Here is an 18,964-nt window from a genome sequence, read left to right as displayed (position 1 = left end):
TCCTGCGTTGCTGTGGCGTAGGCCGGCAGCTACAGGTTCGATTTGACCCCTAGCCTGGGAACCTCCATATGCCACGGATGTGGCCCTAAAAAGACAAAAAAAAAAAAAAAAAAAAAAAAAATACAGACTCAAGTGCGTTTCTACATACTAACAATGAAAGATTAGAAAAAGAAATTAGGGAAACAATCCCATTTTCCATCATATCAAAAACAATAAAATACCTAGAATTAAACCTACCTAAAGAGACAAAAGACTTGCACTCTGAAAAATTTAAGATACTCATGAAAGAAACGGAAGGTGACACAAACAGATGGAAAGATATACCATGCTCTTGGATCGGAATAATCAGTGTTGTCAAAATGACTATACTACCAAAGGCAATCTACAAATTCAATGCAATCCCTATCAAATTACCAATGGTATTTTTCACAGAACTAGAACAAAATATTTTAGAGTTCATTTGGAAGCACAAAAGACCCAGAATTGCCAAAGCCATCCTGAGAAAGAAAAACGGAGCTGGAGGAATCAGGCTCCCTGACTTCAGACTATACTACAAAGCTACAGTCATCAAAACAGTATAGCGCTGGCACAAGAGCAGAAATAAAGGTCAGTGGAATAGGATGGAAAGCCCAGAATTAAACCCATGCACCTACAGTCAACTAATCTATGACAAAGGAGGCAAAAATAAACAATGGAGAAAATACAGTCCCTTCAATAAGTGGTGCTGGGAAAACTGGACAGCTACCTATAAAAGAATGAAATTAGAACATTCCCTGGGAGTTCCTGTCATGGCTCAGTGGAAACGAATCCAACTAGTATCCATGAGGATGAGGGTTCGATCCCTGGCCTCACTCAGTGGGTTAAGGACCTAGCATTGCTGTGAGCTGTGGTGTAGGTCCCAGCTACAGCTCAGATCCATGTTGCTGTAGCTGTGGCGTAGGCTGGCAGCTATAGCTCCGATTCAACCCCTAGCCTAGGAACTTCCATATGCCTTGGGTGTGGCCCTAAAAAGAAAAAAAAAAAAATTAATTAGTTAAAATAATAATTATTATTATAAAAATAACACTAACACCATACACAAAAATAAACTCAAAATGGATTAAAGACCCAGCTATAAGACCAGATACTATAAAACTCTTAGAGGAAAACAGTCCAAACATGCTCTGACATAAACCACAGCAAAACCTTCTCATACCCACCTCCCAGAGTAATAAAAATAAAAACAAAACAAACAAATAGGACCTAATTAAACCTAAAAGTTTTTGCACAGCAAAGGAATCCCTAAACAAAATGAAAAGACAATCCACAGAATGGGAGAAGATATTTGCAAATGAAGTGACTGACAAGAGATTCATCTCCAAAATATATAAACACCGCCTGCAGCTCAATACCAAAAAAAAAAACAAACAGCCCCATCAAAAAATGGGTGGAAGATCTAAACAGACAACTGTCGAAAGAAGATACACAGATGACAAAAAAACACATGAAAAGATGTTCAACATCACTAATTATGAGATAAATGCAAATTAAAACTACTATGAGATACCACCTTACACCAGCCAAAATGGCCATCATCAAAAAGTCTACAAACTAGAGTTCCCTTTGTGGCGCAGCAGAAATGAATTTGACTAGAATCCATGAGGATGCAGGTTTGATATCTGGCCTCGCTCAGTGGATTGAGGATTCAGCATTGCCATGAGCTGTGGTGTAGGCTGCAGACATGGCTCAGATCTGGTGTGGCTGCGGCACAGGCCAACAGCTACAGCTCCGATTTGACCCCTAGCCTGGGAACCTCCATAAGCCATGGGCGCAGCCCTTAAAAGACAAAAAAAATTTCCTAAATAGGAATCAAAAAGCCAATAGGATAAGAGAAAATTTTGATAAACTGGACTTCATCAAAATTAAAAACATTTGCCCTTTGAAAAGCAGTTAAAAAAATAAAGCAACTACAAAACATAACCCGATTAGGGCTTATATCCAGAATAATTAAAGAACTCTCACAGCTTCGACAATGAGATTAAAAAAGAAAACCCTTATTGTTAACAGGCACAATATTTGGAGACACTTTGCCAAAAAAGACATCCAGATAGCAAATAAACATATAAGACACTCAACATCAATTAAAATTAGGAAAATGCAAATTCAAACCACAATGAAAAAAAACTGCTTAGAGATTCTACCACACATCTAACATAATGGTTAAAATAAAAGACTGATGATTCTAAGTGCTGTCAAGCATGAAGCACAACTGAACAGGTACCAAATAATACAGCCACTTTGAAAAACGGCTGGGCAGCTCATAAGGTGAAACATACACTTACTATACAACCTAACAATCTCACTTCTAGGGAGTTGTTACCCAAGAGAGATGAAAAGGTATCTCCAACATAGACCTACACACAAAAGTTCATAGTAGTTTTTTGTTTTTTCTTTTTCTTTTTTCAGCTGCCCCGTGGAGTTTCCAGACCAAGGATCAGATCTGAGTCACAGCTGCGACCTATGCCACAGCTGTAACAACGTCAGATCCTCAACCTGCTGGTAGGGCTGGGGATCAAACACATGTCGCAGTGCTCCAGAGATGTGGCTCATCCCAGTCTGCTACAGTCCGCCAAGTAGTTTTACTTGTACTAGCTAAAAGCTGATAATGACCTAATGTCCACCAAACAAGGAATGGATGAACAAATTATAATATATCCATAAAATGGAATACCCTCAGCAATATAAAGGAATGAATTAATCATATATGCAACACAGATAAATTTAAAAGCATTATGCTAAGAAGTCAGACACAGGAGTTCCCGTCGTGGCGCAGTGGTTAACGAATCTGACTGGGAACCATGAGGTTGCGGGTTCGGTCCCTGCCCTTGCTCAGTGGGTTAACGATCCGGCGTTGCCGTGAGCTGTGGTGTAGGTTGCAGACGCGGCTCGGATCCCACGTTGCTGTGGCTCTGGCGTAGGCCGGTGGCTACAGCTCCGATTCGACCCCTAGCCTGGGAACCTCCATATGCTGCGGGAGCGGCCCAAGAAATAGCAACAACAACAACAACAACAAAAGACAAAAGACAAATAAATAAATAAATAAATAAATAATTAAAAAAAAAAAAAGTCAGACACAAAAGTTATAAAATGCATGATTCCACTGACATGGCATTCTGGAAAAGGCAAAACTATAATGACAGAAAACAAATCAGTGATTACCAAGGGCTGGGAGCAGAGGTAGAGGACTAACTATAAATAGACTTGAGGGAACTTTTTGGGGTGATGGAAATATCTTACATCTTTTTTTTAAATTATTTCAGTATTGTCTTTTACACCAGATCCTTAACCCATGAGCAAGGCCAGGGATCAAACCCAAGCCCTCATGGATACTAGTTGGATTGGTGACTAGTGAGCCACAACGGGAACTCCAGGGAATGTCTTATGCCTTGATTGTAGTGGTAGGAATACTACTGTATGCATTTGTCCAAACTTATCAAATCATACACTTTCAAAAAAGGTGAATTTTACTAAATGTAAATTACACTTCAATAAATTTCACTTTTTCTTTAAAGTATGGGTTTAGGAATCAGAGAAGCCTGGGCTCAATTCCTGGCTTTAGCCCTTACTTCTAATATGAACACCTGTGTCTGTTTTTTTCACCCACAAAATATCACGGGGTTACTGTGGAGCAATAACATGATACATTTCAAAGTCCCTTGAGAGTGATGGGCATACAGTAGGCCCTCAATGAACAGGCCCATTCACATCACTTTTGAAAAAAAATTCTGTATTCAGAAAATATCCCTGAGGAATTCTCTGTGGCACAGTGCGTTAAGGATCTGACATTGTCACTGCTCAGGACACTATTGTGGCACAGGTTCAGTCTCTGACCTGGGAACTTCCACATGCTGTGAGTGTGGCAGAAAAAAGAAGACAATATGCTCAAGCACGCCAACAAAGAAATCTGCATAAATTCTTAAAAGCAATGAATATTAACACCTCTGTTATGGTACCCCACTTCTCATAAACTTCTCCACTTCTATCAATGTTTCCACAGCATCTTGGTGGCATTAACACTATCTCGGCTTTTCTCTCTAGCTGCTTCATTCCTTAAATCTAGCCAGTCACTGGATCCTAGGAATTCCTTCTTTGACATATGTGTTTTGGCTTAAACACCAGAGCACAAAACATAGGCTCTATCCCCAGAGCATGCAACATAGTAAAAGGAGCAAAGACAAATAAAAGACAACAAAAAATACATCAGTGTTTAAAGTTTAGGTGTTAGTGTGAAGTAAGACAAGAAAATCAGGCACTTGACCTATTAAGTACATGAGGACCATGAACTTACATGTGGAAGAATAAGTAAGAGGGCCAGAGGGTGCTTTTGAACTTGAAAACACATTTCTCAAACAATTTCCACTGAAGGCATGAAAAGAAAACAAGCCTAAGTGGGCCACGGTCAGGACAGGATGCAATGGTACAGGAATAAAGTAGTTTATGAGAGAGTTACTGTGATGGAGGAAACCCATAAAAATGGGAAAGCATGAATTACAGTGCAGTGTTGAAATGAAACTGTCTTCTGGATGGCTGCTGGGAAGACGACCTGATCCAAACTTTACACTGAGTTCTATGAAGGGAAGAATCCTTATAACTCAGAGCTAAAAAAGGAGTTCAGAAATCATCCTCTTAAAAATATTTACTGAACCACCTGCTAAGTGGGCTAGGCTACTGCAAATATGGGGCTAGGCTCTGAAAACAGAGTAAGATTAAATCCTTAGAAAACCAGCCAAAATTAAATACAAATAAAGAAATACACAAATACCTCAACATTTGCTACAGCCTTAGTTAGAATCCTGGCACTGCTCAATAAATACCAGGTATCATCAGCTCTGCTCTGACATCATTTCCCATACAAATGCTCCATTTCAGCTGTAAGGATTTCCTTGATAGTGTTCAAAAATAGCTTGCGTTTTACTGTCACTATATCTACTAATTATCCAGCCATTTAAAGTTAACAAAATGATATCCAAAATTCAGTCCTATGAAATCCTCTCTGGCCACCTCAGACAGAAATTCTCTTCTTTCCTCCTCAGAGTTCTTATAGCTCTTGTCTTTTCCTGCCTTCTATGTGCTTGTCATCTCTCCAATCATGCTGTTCCTCAAGAAAATAAAATGTGTGCCAGTATACTGGTAATTATAAGTTATTAGGACAACTCATTTGTTCTAAGATATAACATAATTTGTCACTCTTTCATCTACTGAACTAAATTATAAGCCTATTAGGCTCTTCAAAGTCTCACTGCAAGTCTTATCTCCCACTCCTTTTATTCTAATTTACTTAATCCAGGCTCTTCCTCACACAATCCTATTTTAATAAGCTTGTACTTGTGAATATGTACATATATACAGAGGCATGTTTGTATACACATATACAGTGAATTTTTGCAAAACAAAAACAAAAAACACCACCTGCTCATAGAATATATGTGGAAGGTCAGAGATGAGGAGTGGGAAGAGCATCTCTCACTTTTAAGCTAATATTCTTTCATAATTTTTTCACTGTGAGCATATATTACTTTTAAAAGAAAAAATACAAAATGAAAACAAAGTACATATAATGCCTTCTAGTGTGTCAATTTGATTTTTCTTCATTTGGGGGGGGCTACGCCTGCAGCATGTGGAAGTTTCTAGGCCAGGGATCAAACCTGCACCACAGCATCAACCCAAGCCCCTGCGGCAACAATGCCGGATCCTTAACTGCCAGGCTATACTAGGTCATGGTGGAGCTCAAAGGCCATCACTTTCTTAAACAGCTTTACTCAGATGTAATACACCTACCATACAATTCAGCTGTTTAAAGTATAAAATTCAACATTTTTTTAGTATATTCAGAGTTTTGTGACCATCCACATAATCGAATTTTAAGACATTTTCACTTCCAAAAACACTCTTTGCAGTCACTATTCATTCTTCTCTACTCATTACCCTAAGCAACTGCTAGTCTATTTTCTGCCTCTACAGATTTGCCTATTCTGGATGTTCCAAATAAATGGAATCATATCGTTTACACCTGGCTTTTTTCACTTAGCGTGTTTTCGAGGCTCTTGGCTATTGTGGCATGTATCAGAACTTTATTTCTTTTCAAAGCCAAATACTATTCCATGCATGGATATGTCACATTTTATTAATGGTCTTTTGAGTTGTTTCCAATTTTTGGCTGTTATGAATAATGCTGTTATGAACATTCCTATACATTTTTTGGTGCAGATATATGTTTTAATTGCTCTTAAGTATAAGATACTTAGGATTAGAAAAAGAATGTGTGTAAAGAAAAAGATGCTCAGGAGTAAAACTGCTGGGTCGTATGGTAAATCTATGATTACCATTTTGAGGAAATGCTAAATTGTCTTCCAAAGTGGCTGCCCCACTTAACATTCCCACCAGCACATATGAGGGGTCCAATTTCTCCACATTCTTATCAATACTTATTATCTATCTTTTTGACAACAAAATATTAACTCAGCCATAAAAAAGAAATAATGCCATTTGCAGCAACATGAATGGACCTAGAGATTATCATATTAAGAGAAGTTAGTCAGACAGTGAAGAACAAATATCATATAATTTCACCTGCACGTGGAACCCAAAAAAGGATACAAATGAACATACATACATTTATGTTCATGCATACATGAAAAAAAACAGAGACTCACAGACTTTGAAAACTTAAGGTTACTGAAGGGAACAGGTAGGGGAGGAGGAGGGATGGACTGGAGGTTTGGGACTGGCATATGCACACTGACGTACATAGACTGCCTGGTCAATGGGGATCTGCTGTATAGCACAGAGAACTCTACCCAATACTCGGTAATAATCTATGTGGGAAAAGAATCTGAAAGAGAACAGATGTGTATATATATGTATAACAGAATCACTCTGTTGTACAGAAATCATCACAACATTGTAAATCAACTATACTTTAATAAAGCTTTTAAAAAAGAGAGATCATTAAAAAAAAGAACACTAGAACTGTAATGCTGAGTCATTACACTGATATTTAACAACTAGTCAGCTACATTACCAATTTAATATGACACTAACAAATTAGCTTACCTTCAAATCCAAGCCCTCTGGGCAACTTTAAGACTAACTATCTAATGTAGATCTAAGACATTAACCGTAATATATATAGTCTGATAAATTTTTCAAGAAACATACATACCATTCAAATTCAAAGAGAAAGAAATGCTTTTAGGCTGAGAGATACCATGATAAAAAGTGACCTTCTCCTTAGCACCCAAGAAAAAAAAATTACCTTCAATGGATCAAGTTCATTCTCATAGGACTTGACAATTTCCTTTGACGATGTTAATTGGGCTTCCTTACTAGTAATCTGATCGCGAATCTCACAAGCTTTTTCCTTATTCTGCTTCAGATATTTTAGTTCTGTTTGACACTCTTTTACTTTCTGACCCTGTGTCTGACGTACCTGCCGAAGTGTTTCCAAGGCTTTAATATACCTTTAAAGATATTGAATAAAAATCAAATTTCAGGCTAAACAAATTACATTCAAGTAAGTCATTAAGAAGACATTTACAAAGAGTTTTAAGTAACTTAGAAAATGCTTATGACATTACAGTAAGTAAAAAGTTACTTATATACTGTCAACCAGGAAAATAAAGATATAAAGAAAGAAAACTGAAAGAAAGTATGCAAACTGGTTGCCACTGGATAAAAGGTAGTAATTGCTGACTTTCTTGCTTTACAAGTTTTTTCTGTTTAAAAAAAGACGCATCTAAATTGCAACCCTGGGAATTCCCGTTGTGGCTCAGTGGTTAACGAACCCGAATAGGAACCATGAGGTTTCAGGTTCAATCCCTGGCCTTGCTCAGTGGGTTGAGGATCCGGCGTGGCCATGAGCTGTGGTGTAGGTCGCAGATGTGGCTCAGATCTCTCAGTGCTGTGGCTTTGGTGCAGGCCAGCAGCTATAGCTCGGATACGACCCCTAGCCTGGGAACTCCCATATGCTGCAGGCGCAGCCCTAGAAAAAGACAAAAAGACAAAAAAATAAATAAATTGCAACCCTGGCTCAATAACCTAATGGACTACAAAATCTAATTAAAGGTTACAAACCTTGTTGCTGAAAAAATCTCATCAAATTTTTGCTTCAAAGCTTTTCCTTCACTTAAAGGCCAATTAGACTCTTCTTGGTGACAGAAAATGACATTATTGAGCACAGATTTGGAAACTCCCAGAGAACTTATCATTTCTCGGTCAATTTCCGCACACTTGGAGCTGATACTGACTTTCTCGCCATGCCTATAGAAAATGAAAATCAAGAACGTATGTAACATAATCTCTAGTTGTACATATCTTATTAATTAATCAATCCTTCATGCCATACTTGCAAAAACAGTCCCGTCATCCATTCCCTGTTGATTTAGTAGCTTTCTCATAGTAAAAAGTGTAACTCTTAAATGATTCAGCAGTTTCCTAATGAAAAAGTATGCAGAACAGAGTTGTAGGGAAAAGATGCTAGAATTTTTTTTTTTTTTACATATTTGGATTTTCAATAAAATAACCTAAAATATTTACCAATAATACAGAGAAGAAAATAAACTGTCTTTCAACCTCAGAATTAAAAACAAAGAGAGACTTAAAAGAATAAAACAAAACATGATGATACACAGCAGACAGGCAAAGGTGCTTAAACAAAAACATCTAAAGACTGCATAGTTTGATAAGGGGTTGTTCAGTAACAAACACCACAGCAAAAGGAATATAAAGGTGAACCGTGGCAATGCCCAACCCAGCAAAGTCAGGAAGGATTCTCAATCAGTAGACCTAAGTTCTAGGGTCACACTGACAAAGCAATCAAATAGAATTGTCTCAGGGTCTTTTAAATGAGTTCCCTACTTCATTATACCAAGGGCCAGGAGCACCCCTGCCCCTGGATTCTAAAAGATCACTCAGTATCTTTCATCAGAAGGATAAATTTAACATTTTCTTTCATGTTTCAGTTCAGTATCTGTTAAGAGATAAGACGAACTGAGGCAGTGTCTGTTTTTACTGCCATTTTATATGTATTTTGAGAACATTACACTGAAGGTACCAAGAACACTGTGTAGAGGGATAGAATGGACACAGAGAGACCAGGAGGTTATAACATTAGACTAGGGAAAGATGATAGTAACTTGAACTAGAATGGTTCAGACAAAAACAGAGAAAAACAGACTGAAAGGCCATGTAGGCTGAACCCATAGGACATGAAAATGAACTAAGTATAGAAGGCAAGGAAGGTGTCAAGACACCTAGGCTCTTGGCTTTTATCACTGGATGAATGGGGGCGGGGGGAGTCATTCACTGAGATGAGAAGTGCAAGAGTAACAAGTTGTGGGAGGCTTTCTAAAGGGGAGTTAAGAGGAAAGGATCATGAGCCTGGTTTTGAATTCACTGAAACTGATGTGTCTTTGGAAGAACTGGTAGAAAATGAGATAGTTGGGTACATGGGCCAGGAAACAGGTCTGGTCTGGAGACATAAATCTGTAAGTCACCTACAAACACACAGTAATTCAAGCAATGAATATGAATGAGATTATCAAGAAAGAGAATACAGAGCAAAAACAGGAGAGGATCTAGGACTGAGCCTGTGGAACTCCAAACTCTACTGACTAGGTAGGATGTGGCTGTGAGCAAGAGAAAGAGGCAACAATGTTGTGTCATGTAACTGAAGTCCAGAAAAAAATTTTCAACTAAGAAGTGCTTAATAGTTACAATTTACTCAGTTATACATAGAACATTAACCCTCAAAGGTAACTATATTCTAATCCCTGGAATCTGTGAATGTGTTAGGTTACATGGCAAAGAGGATCAAGATCACAGATGGAATTAAGATTGTTCCCCAATTGACTCTATTTTTTAAAATTTATGTTACATATATTTACCACAATTTAAACATTTAAAAATAGTTCCATTTAAAAAAATAAAATAAAAATGTTCAAATGACATACAATAAATTTCACATATTGAGACTGTACAACAGTTTCTATTTTTGGCAAACGCATACAATTGTCACACCATCATCACAGTAAAAACAACCATCTCCAACATATTCATCATGTCCTCACGTAATTGTGCCCTTCCACTACCCCCAACCCCTACCCTCAGCCAACCATATCATATATCATATTACAGATTAATGTATATGTTCTAGAATTTTATATATAAATGGAATCAGTATGTACTGTGTTTTGTCTGGCTTCTTCCTTTGAAATTTACCCATGCTGCTGTGAGTAGCAACAGATCATTCTTTTTTCTTTTTTCTTGAGTAGTATTCCATCATATCATCTGACTTTAAACAGAGATTATCCTAGATTATCTGGGTGGGGACAAGGTAATCACAAGAGTCCTTAAATGTGAGAGAGGGAGGCAGAAGAGGAGGCCAGAATGATGTGATATGAGAACTCTGCCCACTGTGGCTGGTTTTCATGAAGGAGGAAGAAGGCCATGATCCAAAGAATGTGGATGGCCTCTAAAAGATGGAAAGAGCAAGGAAACAGAGTTTTTTCCCCTAGAACATCCAGAAAGGAGCAAAGACCTGCCGACACCTTGATTTTAAGCCAGTGAGACCCAATATGGACTTCTACACTACAGAACAATAAGATAATAAATCCATATTGTCTTAAGCCACTAAGTTAACTAATTTATAAGCCCCAATGACATATTAAGCATTTTACATGCATTAGCCCAATCCTTAAAACATACTTCTAAGACAATGTATAGTGATAATGAACCCCTATTTTACAAATGAAAAAAAACAGAGACTTGCTATGAGATCTATTTTGTACAGCAAGTGTTATCCTAATTAGTGTTGATGTTATTTGTGACCTTAGTTGGAGCTGTTTCAATATGAGAATGGGGCCAGAGTAGGTGTCAAGAGGAAGTAAAGAAAAGGAGACAGTGGGTACCAACTACTCTTTTGATTGCCTGTAAAGGAGAAGATGGAGACAGGCTGTAACTGGAGTGGAATGAAATCTGAGGTTGTGGGAGAGACCTGAGTGTATTTAAAAGCCAGTTGAAAAGAACCTGCTTGAGAAGCCAGTAACAAGATGAAAAAAATGAAAGGAAGGGATAAGGGGATTACTATTTTGCTTAACAAGGATAAAGCCCAGAATCCAGGGCAGCTTCAATCCAATAACCATACCCATTACAAGATGACACCCACCCTTAACAGAATGACAATAACTGAAAGGGACAGATTGTTACTTTCCTGTCTGCTTTTCATCTCACCCCGTCACTACAGACATGAATACTAACACTTTTCATTCATTCAATCTATATTTGAGTGATTATGCACCCTCAATCCAGCAACTGTCCATAAATTAAAGAAATGGAGCATTATCACTAAATTTTTAACAGTATCATTCTGTTTAACTGATAAATGGTATCAAAAACTAAATGTTGATAGTGGACGAGGCCGTGTAGGTGTAGAGGAAGGGTAGAACTCTAATTCCTGCTCAGTTCTGCTGAGAAACTAAAACAGCTCTAAAAATAAAGTTTGTTTAAATAAATTAGTAAACTCCCCTAAAATAAAATTTAAAGTAGTAGGAAAAAAAAAAAAAAAGTCTAAACGACCTAAAGACAAAAAAACAAACAGATATTCAAATATAAAACAAACACCTACACTGTTCTGGTAATGACTCCTTCCAAGGTTTTAAATTCGGTCTTTTTGCTTTTCTGAGTACAAAGCATAGATCTCTGTACAGCTACAAGTTCTCCATTGACATTACGAAACTGCAGACGAATCTGGGCTCTAACATCTGTTTCTTGAGCAACCTTTGAAGGCAAAGAGAAAAAGTACACTTTAATAAACATCAGATCATTAGTTCTGAAAGAAAAGATATAAGCAGTATTACTTATAAAAAATGAGAAAAAAACAAAAATGAATGACATTTTTGCACGCTATTCAAAACATAGGAGGAAAAGAATACATACCGTTTGATTTACTACTACTGTACTATCTACCTCTATTACTCAGCACCTTTAGGAAATCAATTATGTGGATTTTTCAAATAAGTGAATTTTATCTTTTTAAGTACCAAAAGTGCTTTTCAGAAATATTTTCAGATCACAAGCTTATAGAAAAGCAGAAATTTAGCACACACTATGACTTATTCACCCAAATCACTTGAGAGTAAGTTGCAGATCTGATTTCCCAATACCAATACTTCCTACAAAACAAGGACATTTTCAATTATAAAAATCAGGAAAATGAGTGATATGTTACACCATTTGTTTCTCAGATCACATTCAATTTTGCCAATTGTTCCGACATGTCCTTTGCATCAATAAGATCCAGTTCAGAATTACACACTGTTATCACACATTGTTCGGAATTACACATTGCTGTCATGTCTCTTTGGTTTCTTTCAGTCTGAAACAGTTCCTCATATTTTCCCTGGCTTTCATGACTGGTAACTTTTAAAATTACCAAACATTATTTTATAGAAAATCTCCCAAAATTTGGGTTTGTGTCACATTTTCTCATGACCAGAATCAGATTATGCATATTTGGCAGGAATATAACAGAAGTGATGTTCCTTTCGTTGCATCGTATCAAATGGGACACAATTTCAATTTACCTCAGTACTAAGGATACCACCTTCAATCTCCTGGTAAAGGCATCATCCGCAAGGCTTCTCCACTACTCTTTTTTCAACTTTGCTTTTAATAAATATTTGGAAGAGACATACACTGAGACTACAAAATGTCTCATACTGCAATCAAGCTTTTTCTCCACTAGTTTTGGCACCTCTATTAAGGTTTCTTACATGAATTATGATAGCTATCAAAGAGTAATTTTCTAGTTTCATTATTCCTCCTACATTTATTAGTTAAGATTCTACTATATGGAAGGGCTTTGTCCTTCACCTCCTGCCTTTTTTTATTATTCATTTAAAAAATATCACTATGAGTTTCCTAGTAGCTAAGCAGGTTAAGGATTCAGCATTGTCACTGCTTTGGCTCTGCTTACAGCTGTGGCATGGGTTTGATCCCTGGCCCAGGAACTTCTGCATGCCATCCATGGGCACAGACAAAAATGAAAATAAAAATATCACTATAGATTCATGTATTTCTCTCTTGGGCTCCAATTCTCAATGAGGCTGCCATAGCTACTTTTGTAGATGCCCTCCTCCCTCAACCTTACCTACTGGCTCTCAGACTGAATTACTTAGGAATAAAACAATAAAGACGCTGAGTTTTTAATCATGAATGAATACTGAATTTAAATACTTTTTGGTACCTGTTGATGCTCAAAGGATTTTCCTTTACTCAGGGTGGTGTATAGCAGTGGTTGGTTTTCAAATGTTAAACCTTACGTTACTGAGATAAATCCACCTCAGTCATGGTGTATTATCTTTATTTATAAATTGCTGAATTTGATTTGCTAATATTTTGCTATGGATTTTTGTATTTGTCCATGAAAAGATATCTATCTTTAGTTTTCTTTCTAGGGCCACTTCCCACGGCATATGGAGGTTCCCAGGCTAGGGGTCCAATCGGAGCTGTAGCCGCCAGCCTATGCCAGGGCCACAGCAACACCAGATCCAAGCCTCATCTACGACCTACACCACAGCTCACGGCACTGCTGGATCCTTAACCCACTGAGCAAGGCCAGGGGTTGAACCTGCAACCTCAAAGCTCCTAGTCGGAGTCGTTTCTGCTGCGCCATGACAGGAACTCCCCGATATTCTACATTTTCTGTTTTTTTCTCCTGATAAGGGTACTGAGATCTCCAAGTATAACTGTGGATTTGTCTATTTCTCCTTTAATCCCATAGGTTTTTTTTTTTTGGCTGCACGTGTGGCGTGTGGAAATGCCATTAAGCGAGGCCAGGGATGGAACCCACAAAACTGATGAGACACAGGCAATAAAGAAATGAGTGCCTGAGGGTTCAGGTCAACTAAGGAGATGCAAATCAGGTCAGAGGAAGAATGTGAAAGGTACTATAGCTGAAACCTTGAAAGAAGTAAAGGAGAAAGGATGGTGTCCCCACACTGGAGAAAGGCACAAGTGGGATTCAGAGCCTGACAACAAGGAGGAGGGAATCCCCGTGAGGAGGGAAGTCTGCTGGGGGAATTCAGATCTCAGATTAGACAGGGCATCCCTACAAAAGGCTACCTGGTAAAGAGTATCAGGGACTGAGAAGGGTGAGCAAAGTGTCCAGGGATAGTAAAGGGGAAGCAGCCTAGCATGGGAAGTCAGAGCCCAAGCAGAATGGGAAAACATCCACATGAAAGGACCAGCATGAGGAGTTACGGCCCAAGCAGGGTCAAAGAGGACTTGTCCAGGGCAGTAGATCTAGTGCAATGAGAGGAGATTCATTACATACAGGAGGACTGAGCACATCAATCTATTTAGAATACAGTCAATTCCTTGCTTCTCACTCACTCGCTTCATTATATTTATCAGACAAAGCCCTAACCGTGATTAAACCCAACTTTTCAAGTTAGTTCTTGGCATCGAGCAGCTGCACAAAACTGAAAAATACATAACCTTAATGACTGCTCTCCCTATAAATTTTCACCCGCAAACCTCAACTGACCCCCCAAACCATCGCATAACCCTTTAACACTTCCCTAATCACTTTACTCTGAGATAAAAACTACTTTACACTTTTACTAGTCTCAATCAACCCCTTCTCCCACCCTCAACCAATAATTTCACTTCTTTTTTCCACTGAGAATAGAGAATCAAAAGAGAATTGATTCATTCTCTCACTATTAAATTTACCACATAGACCTTGCCATCCTTTTACACTGGATAAAGAGTACGCACTCCTGTTAACTCCTTCAGTGGAGCAATGGAGTCTATCTCTTTTTGTCTACTCCAGGATTTTGCTCTGTACCTATTCCCTCTCTTGCATCGAATTCCTCCTCTATGCAGTCATTCATATCCGTTTATCAATGCTCTAGTATTTCTCACTTTTATGAAAACAACGTATGGGAGCAAACAGCTAAGGAAATAAGCATCCAGACAATTTACAGTATCAGCCAGAAGCAAAACAAAACTGATAAGATGCAGACAACAGAGAAATGAGCTTCTGAGGGTTCAGGTCAACTGAGGAGATGCAAATTAGGTCAGAGGCAGAATGTGAAAGGCTGCTGTAGCCAAAAGTTCGAAAGAAGTAAAGGGGGGAGTTCCCGTCGTGGAGCAGCAGAAACGAATCCGACTAGGCACCATGATGTTGCAAGTTGGATCCCTGGCCTTGCTCAGTGGGTTAAGAATCTGGCGTTGCCATGAGCTGTGGTGTAGGTCGCAGACAAGCAGCTCGGATCTGGTATTGCTGTGGCTGTGGCATAGGCCAGCAGCAACAGCTCCGATTAGACCCCTAGCCTGGGAACCTCCATATGCTGGGGGGCTGTGGCCCTAAAAAGACAAAAAAAAAAAAAAAAAAAAAGAAGTAAAGGGGAAGTGGGGGGAGTTAGCCAAATGGAGTAACATGGAGATCAAAGTTCCTAAGAAGATAGGAACAGATAAGATAGCTAAGAATAACTGCTGAGAACTGGAGTCCCTGCTATGGTGCAAGAGGATCGGCAGCATCTTGGGAGTGCTGGGACACAGGTTCAATCCCTGGTCTAGCACACTAGGTTAAGGATCTGGCATTGCCGCAGCTACGGCTTAGGTTGCAACTGCAGCTCAAATCTGATCCCTGGCCTGGACCCTCCATATGCCATGGGGCAGCTAAAAAAGAAAAAAAAAAATTATTGAGGAGAACGAGAAAAACTCAGGCATTTGCTTAAGACAAGGTAAAGAGTATTAGGTGCAGGATCAAATTAAAATAAGGAAAAGGAAAGACAAGAGTAGCTGAAGATATAAGAGGATGGGAGGAAGTGAAATGATGAGAGGAACATAGCATATTAGGAAAACTGAAGGGATGTGAGCAATTCAGGTGAGGGGAATGGCTCCACCCACAGTAAGAGGTGTGAGTGACTCAGGAGAGAAGAGTTGATGAACAAGTGTGGGTGGGAGCTCAGAAATGGGAAATAAGAGAAACCAAAAAGTGGGCAGTATGTGAAGAGAGCTAAACCACCACAGCCAGAAGAAACACAGGGAGGACATAAGAAGATAGCTGAGAAAAAACTGCTCCAAAAAGATGAAAGCATTTGGAAACGGGGAGGGTGATCAGTGAGACTGGATACCAGAGTATCAATCAACATAGAAACATCCAAAAAAAATAAATGCACCCATACACATAAGAAAACAAGAACAAGAGCCAACAAAACTCTCCTTGACCCTGCAAACCTTTTCAGCTATTGCTCTCTCTTGTCACTTACAGCAAAATTCATTCAAAAATTCTATGTATTTCACTTCCTTAGTTCCTGCTTTCTCAGATTACTAAAACTAGTTTTATAAAAATCACCAACGGTCGCCTTAACAAAGCCAAATCTGCCTCTTACTTGAGTTATGAACATGCCTGACACAGAAGATAACTCCTTCCTCCTTGTGACACTTTAGTCTTGTCTTCCAAGACACCACTCTGTTTTCCTTACTTTACTGACTGTTCTTTTAGCATCCTTTGCTGGCTCTTCCTCTTTACCATTTCTAAATGCTACTGTGCTCTAGGCTCAGGTCTTAAGATTCACATCTCTATATTTACTTCCTATGAGATCTCAAGACTACATAAATATATATATATAGAACTATGTGCATCAAAACCAAGCATTTAATTTAAGATCCACATCTCTATATTTACTTTCTATACGATCTCATTAAGACTACATAAATATATATATACACACATATATATAACTATGTGCATCAAAACCAAGCATTTAAGATTCACATCTCTATATTTACTTCCTATGCGATCTCAACAAGACAAATAAATAAATTTAAAAAAATAGAAATATATATATATAACTATGTGCATCAAAACCAAGCATTTCTCACAAATTCCAATTTTCACTACTACTTAATCAAACCACCAATATTTCTCACCTGGATTACCACAAAAACCCTTTTATTAGTCTTCAGCCTTCTACCCTTGCTACCTACAGTCTTCTCTCAGCAGCTAGATCGACCACTTTAAAATATAGATCATGGAGTTCCTGCTGTGGCGCAACAGCATTGGTGGTATCTTTGGAGCTGTGCGATGCGGGTTCGATCCTGACATGGCACAGTGGATTAAGGATGTGGTGCTGCTGCAGCTGTAGCACATGCTGCAACTGCAGCTGGGATCTCTCTCTGGCCTGGGAACTCCATATGCCAAAAGGCAGGAGAAAAAAAAAAAAAAAAAAACCACCTGATATATATCTATGTATCTTCATATCTATAGACAGATATCTATCTATACATTTACATACCTATAGATAGATATCTATAGATATACATAGAGAGAGAGAGAGAGATCATGCCCTGACCCTCTTAAAATCTTCCAATAGATTCCTATTTAAATTAGAACACAAGGTCCCATAGGATCTAGCCCCTTCAACTACTTTAACTTCATTTTCTACTAGACTTCTTGCCATTTTGTTTCGCCTCATGATCCCTTGAACACACCAAGCATGCTCCTACCTCAGGGACTTTACACTTAGTGTTAACATTGACAGAAATGTTCTTCCCTCATATTTTGAATGACTCACTCCTTTTTGAATGAATGAACAAATATTTTAAGGTAACTCGTTGCTATATAAAAAAAGAGAGAGCTTCAAGAATAAGGCAAGAAAACAAGTTTGGAGACTACTTGAATAGTTCAAAAGGAAAAGAGTGGTGGCTTGGACTAGGAAAGGAGTAGAGACGAAATGAAGGGACAAATTCTGGATATATTTTAGAAGCATAGGTAAGATTTGCTTATGAATTAGAAACAGGATAAAATGAAGGAATCACTCAAAGGATGGCTCACAGGTTTTGTATGAGTAAATGTGTGGATAATATCAATCATTTGATTAGAGAGTACTGAGGGAGTAACAGCTTAAGAAGTGAGAGGGATGGGTGGACAGGGAACCAAGAGCTCTGTTTTGAATATGTTAAATTTGAGATGTCCATTAAATAGCCAAACAAATCACTGGATATATATAGGTCTACAGCTTAGGAAAGAAGTTAGGGCTAAATACATAAATTTGTGAGTCACCAGCATATAACCATTACTTAGAGCTGTGAGAGTGAGTGAGATCGCCCAAGAGTCAGGCAAAAGCAGACTCATTAAAGAAGACTAAAGTATGGCCAGTGAAAAAGGAGGTATGAGATTATGGCGTCATGGAAGTCAAGAGAGCAATGGTTTTTAAAAGGGGGGAAAACAAACTATATCAAATCTGCAGAGAAGTTACTGAGAATTAGAAAATAATCACTTTACCTGGCAACATAGACATTGCTGGTGACCTCACAAGAGCAGTTTTAGTGGGGGGGCGGGGGAGAAAATCTAAACAGAGTAGGCTGAGGAGAAAAGGGGGATCAATAGAGCAATAAAGTGAAAACATTAACTACATACAACTCTTGTGAATTTTACTATGCATTGGAACAAAGAGTGGTAGCCAGAGCCTGATTTGGAGTAAAGTGAGAGTTTGTCCATTTAGGACAGAGCTACCAGAGCATCTTTATATGCTAATGTAAATGATTTCATAAAGAGGGAGAAACTGCTGATATAGGAGCAAGGACAAGTGAAATGTAAAATGCTAGACTTGGCAAAAAGGACTGATTAGATCCAGCTTTCAGGATGACTTAAATGACCTTAAGATAAAACAAAAAAACAATTTACCTTTAACACAGAGGAGAAAACAGTATGGGTACATATGCAGGGTAGCCTGATAGATTTTATGACTGGAAATGAGGACTTTGCATCTGATTCCTTCTATTTTTTTCAATAAAATACAAGGCAAGATCATCAACTGATGAGAGTAGATTGTAGGTTTAAGGAAAGAGAAGATGAAAAATAGTCACTGTTAACTCAGTAAACGTATTAAATGATTTACTATTTTTTTCTTCA

General features: G+C 38.3%; 1 protein-coding gene across 2 annotated transcripts in view; it reads right to left on the bottom strand.

Moving 5' to 3' along the window:
- Positions 1–18,964, bottom strand: part of RAD50 (RAD50 double strand break repair protein) — a 94,735-nt gene that overhangs the window by 70,985 nt on the left and 4,786 nt on the right. For both annotated transcript variants that reach the window (XR_014838759.1, XM_003354274.5), the window contains exons 3-5: positions 11,663–11,814; positions 8,113–8,298; positions 7,295–7,499 (exon numbers count right to left, since the gene is read on the bottom strand). Coding sequence is in view for 1 of the 2 variants with exons in the window: in XM_003354274.5 (XP_003354322.2) it covers positions 7,295–7,499; positions 8,113–8,298; positions 11,663–11,814 (543 nt within the window). In the remaining variant the exon portion in view is untranslated. The remainder of the gene's footprint in view (positions 1–7,294; positions 7,500–8,112; positions 8,299–11,662; positions 11,815–18,964) is intronic.

Source organism: Sus scrofa, chromosome 2, assembly GCF_054392235.1.
Source record: "Sus scrofa isolate SSC_HxYL_T2T_F1_AM1 chromosome 2, Sscrofa_HxYL_maternal_Yorkshire_Landrace_v2.0, whole genome shotgun sequence".
Lineage (NCBI taxonomy): Eukaryota > Metazoa > Chordata > Mammalia > Artiodactyla > Suidae > Sus > Sus scrofa.
The sequence above is the reverse complement of the archived record's forward strand: the minus strand, read 5'-3'. Positions and strand labels throughout refer to the sequence as shown.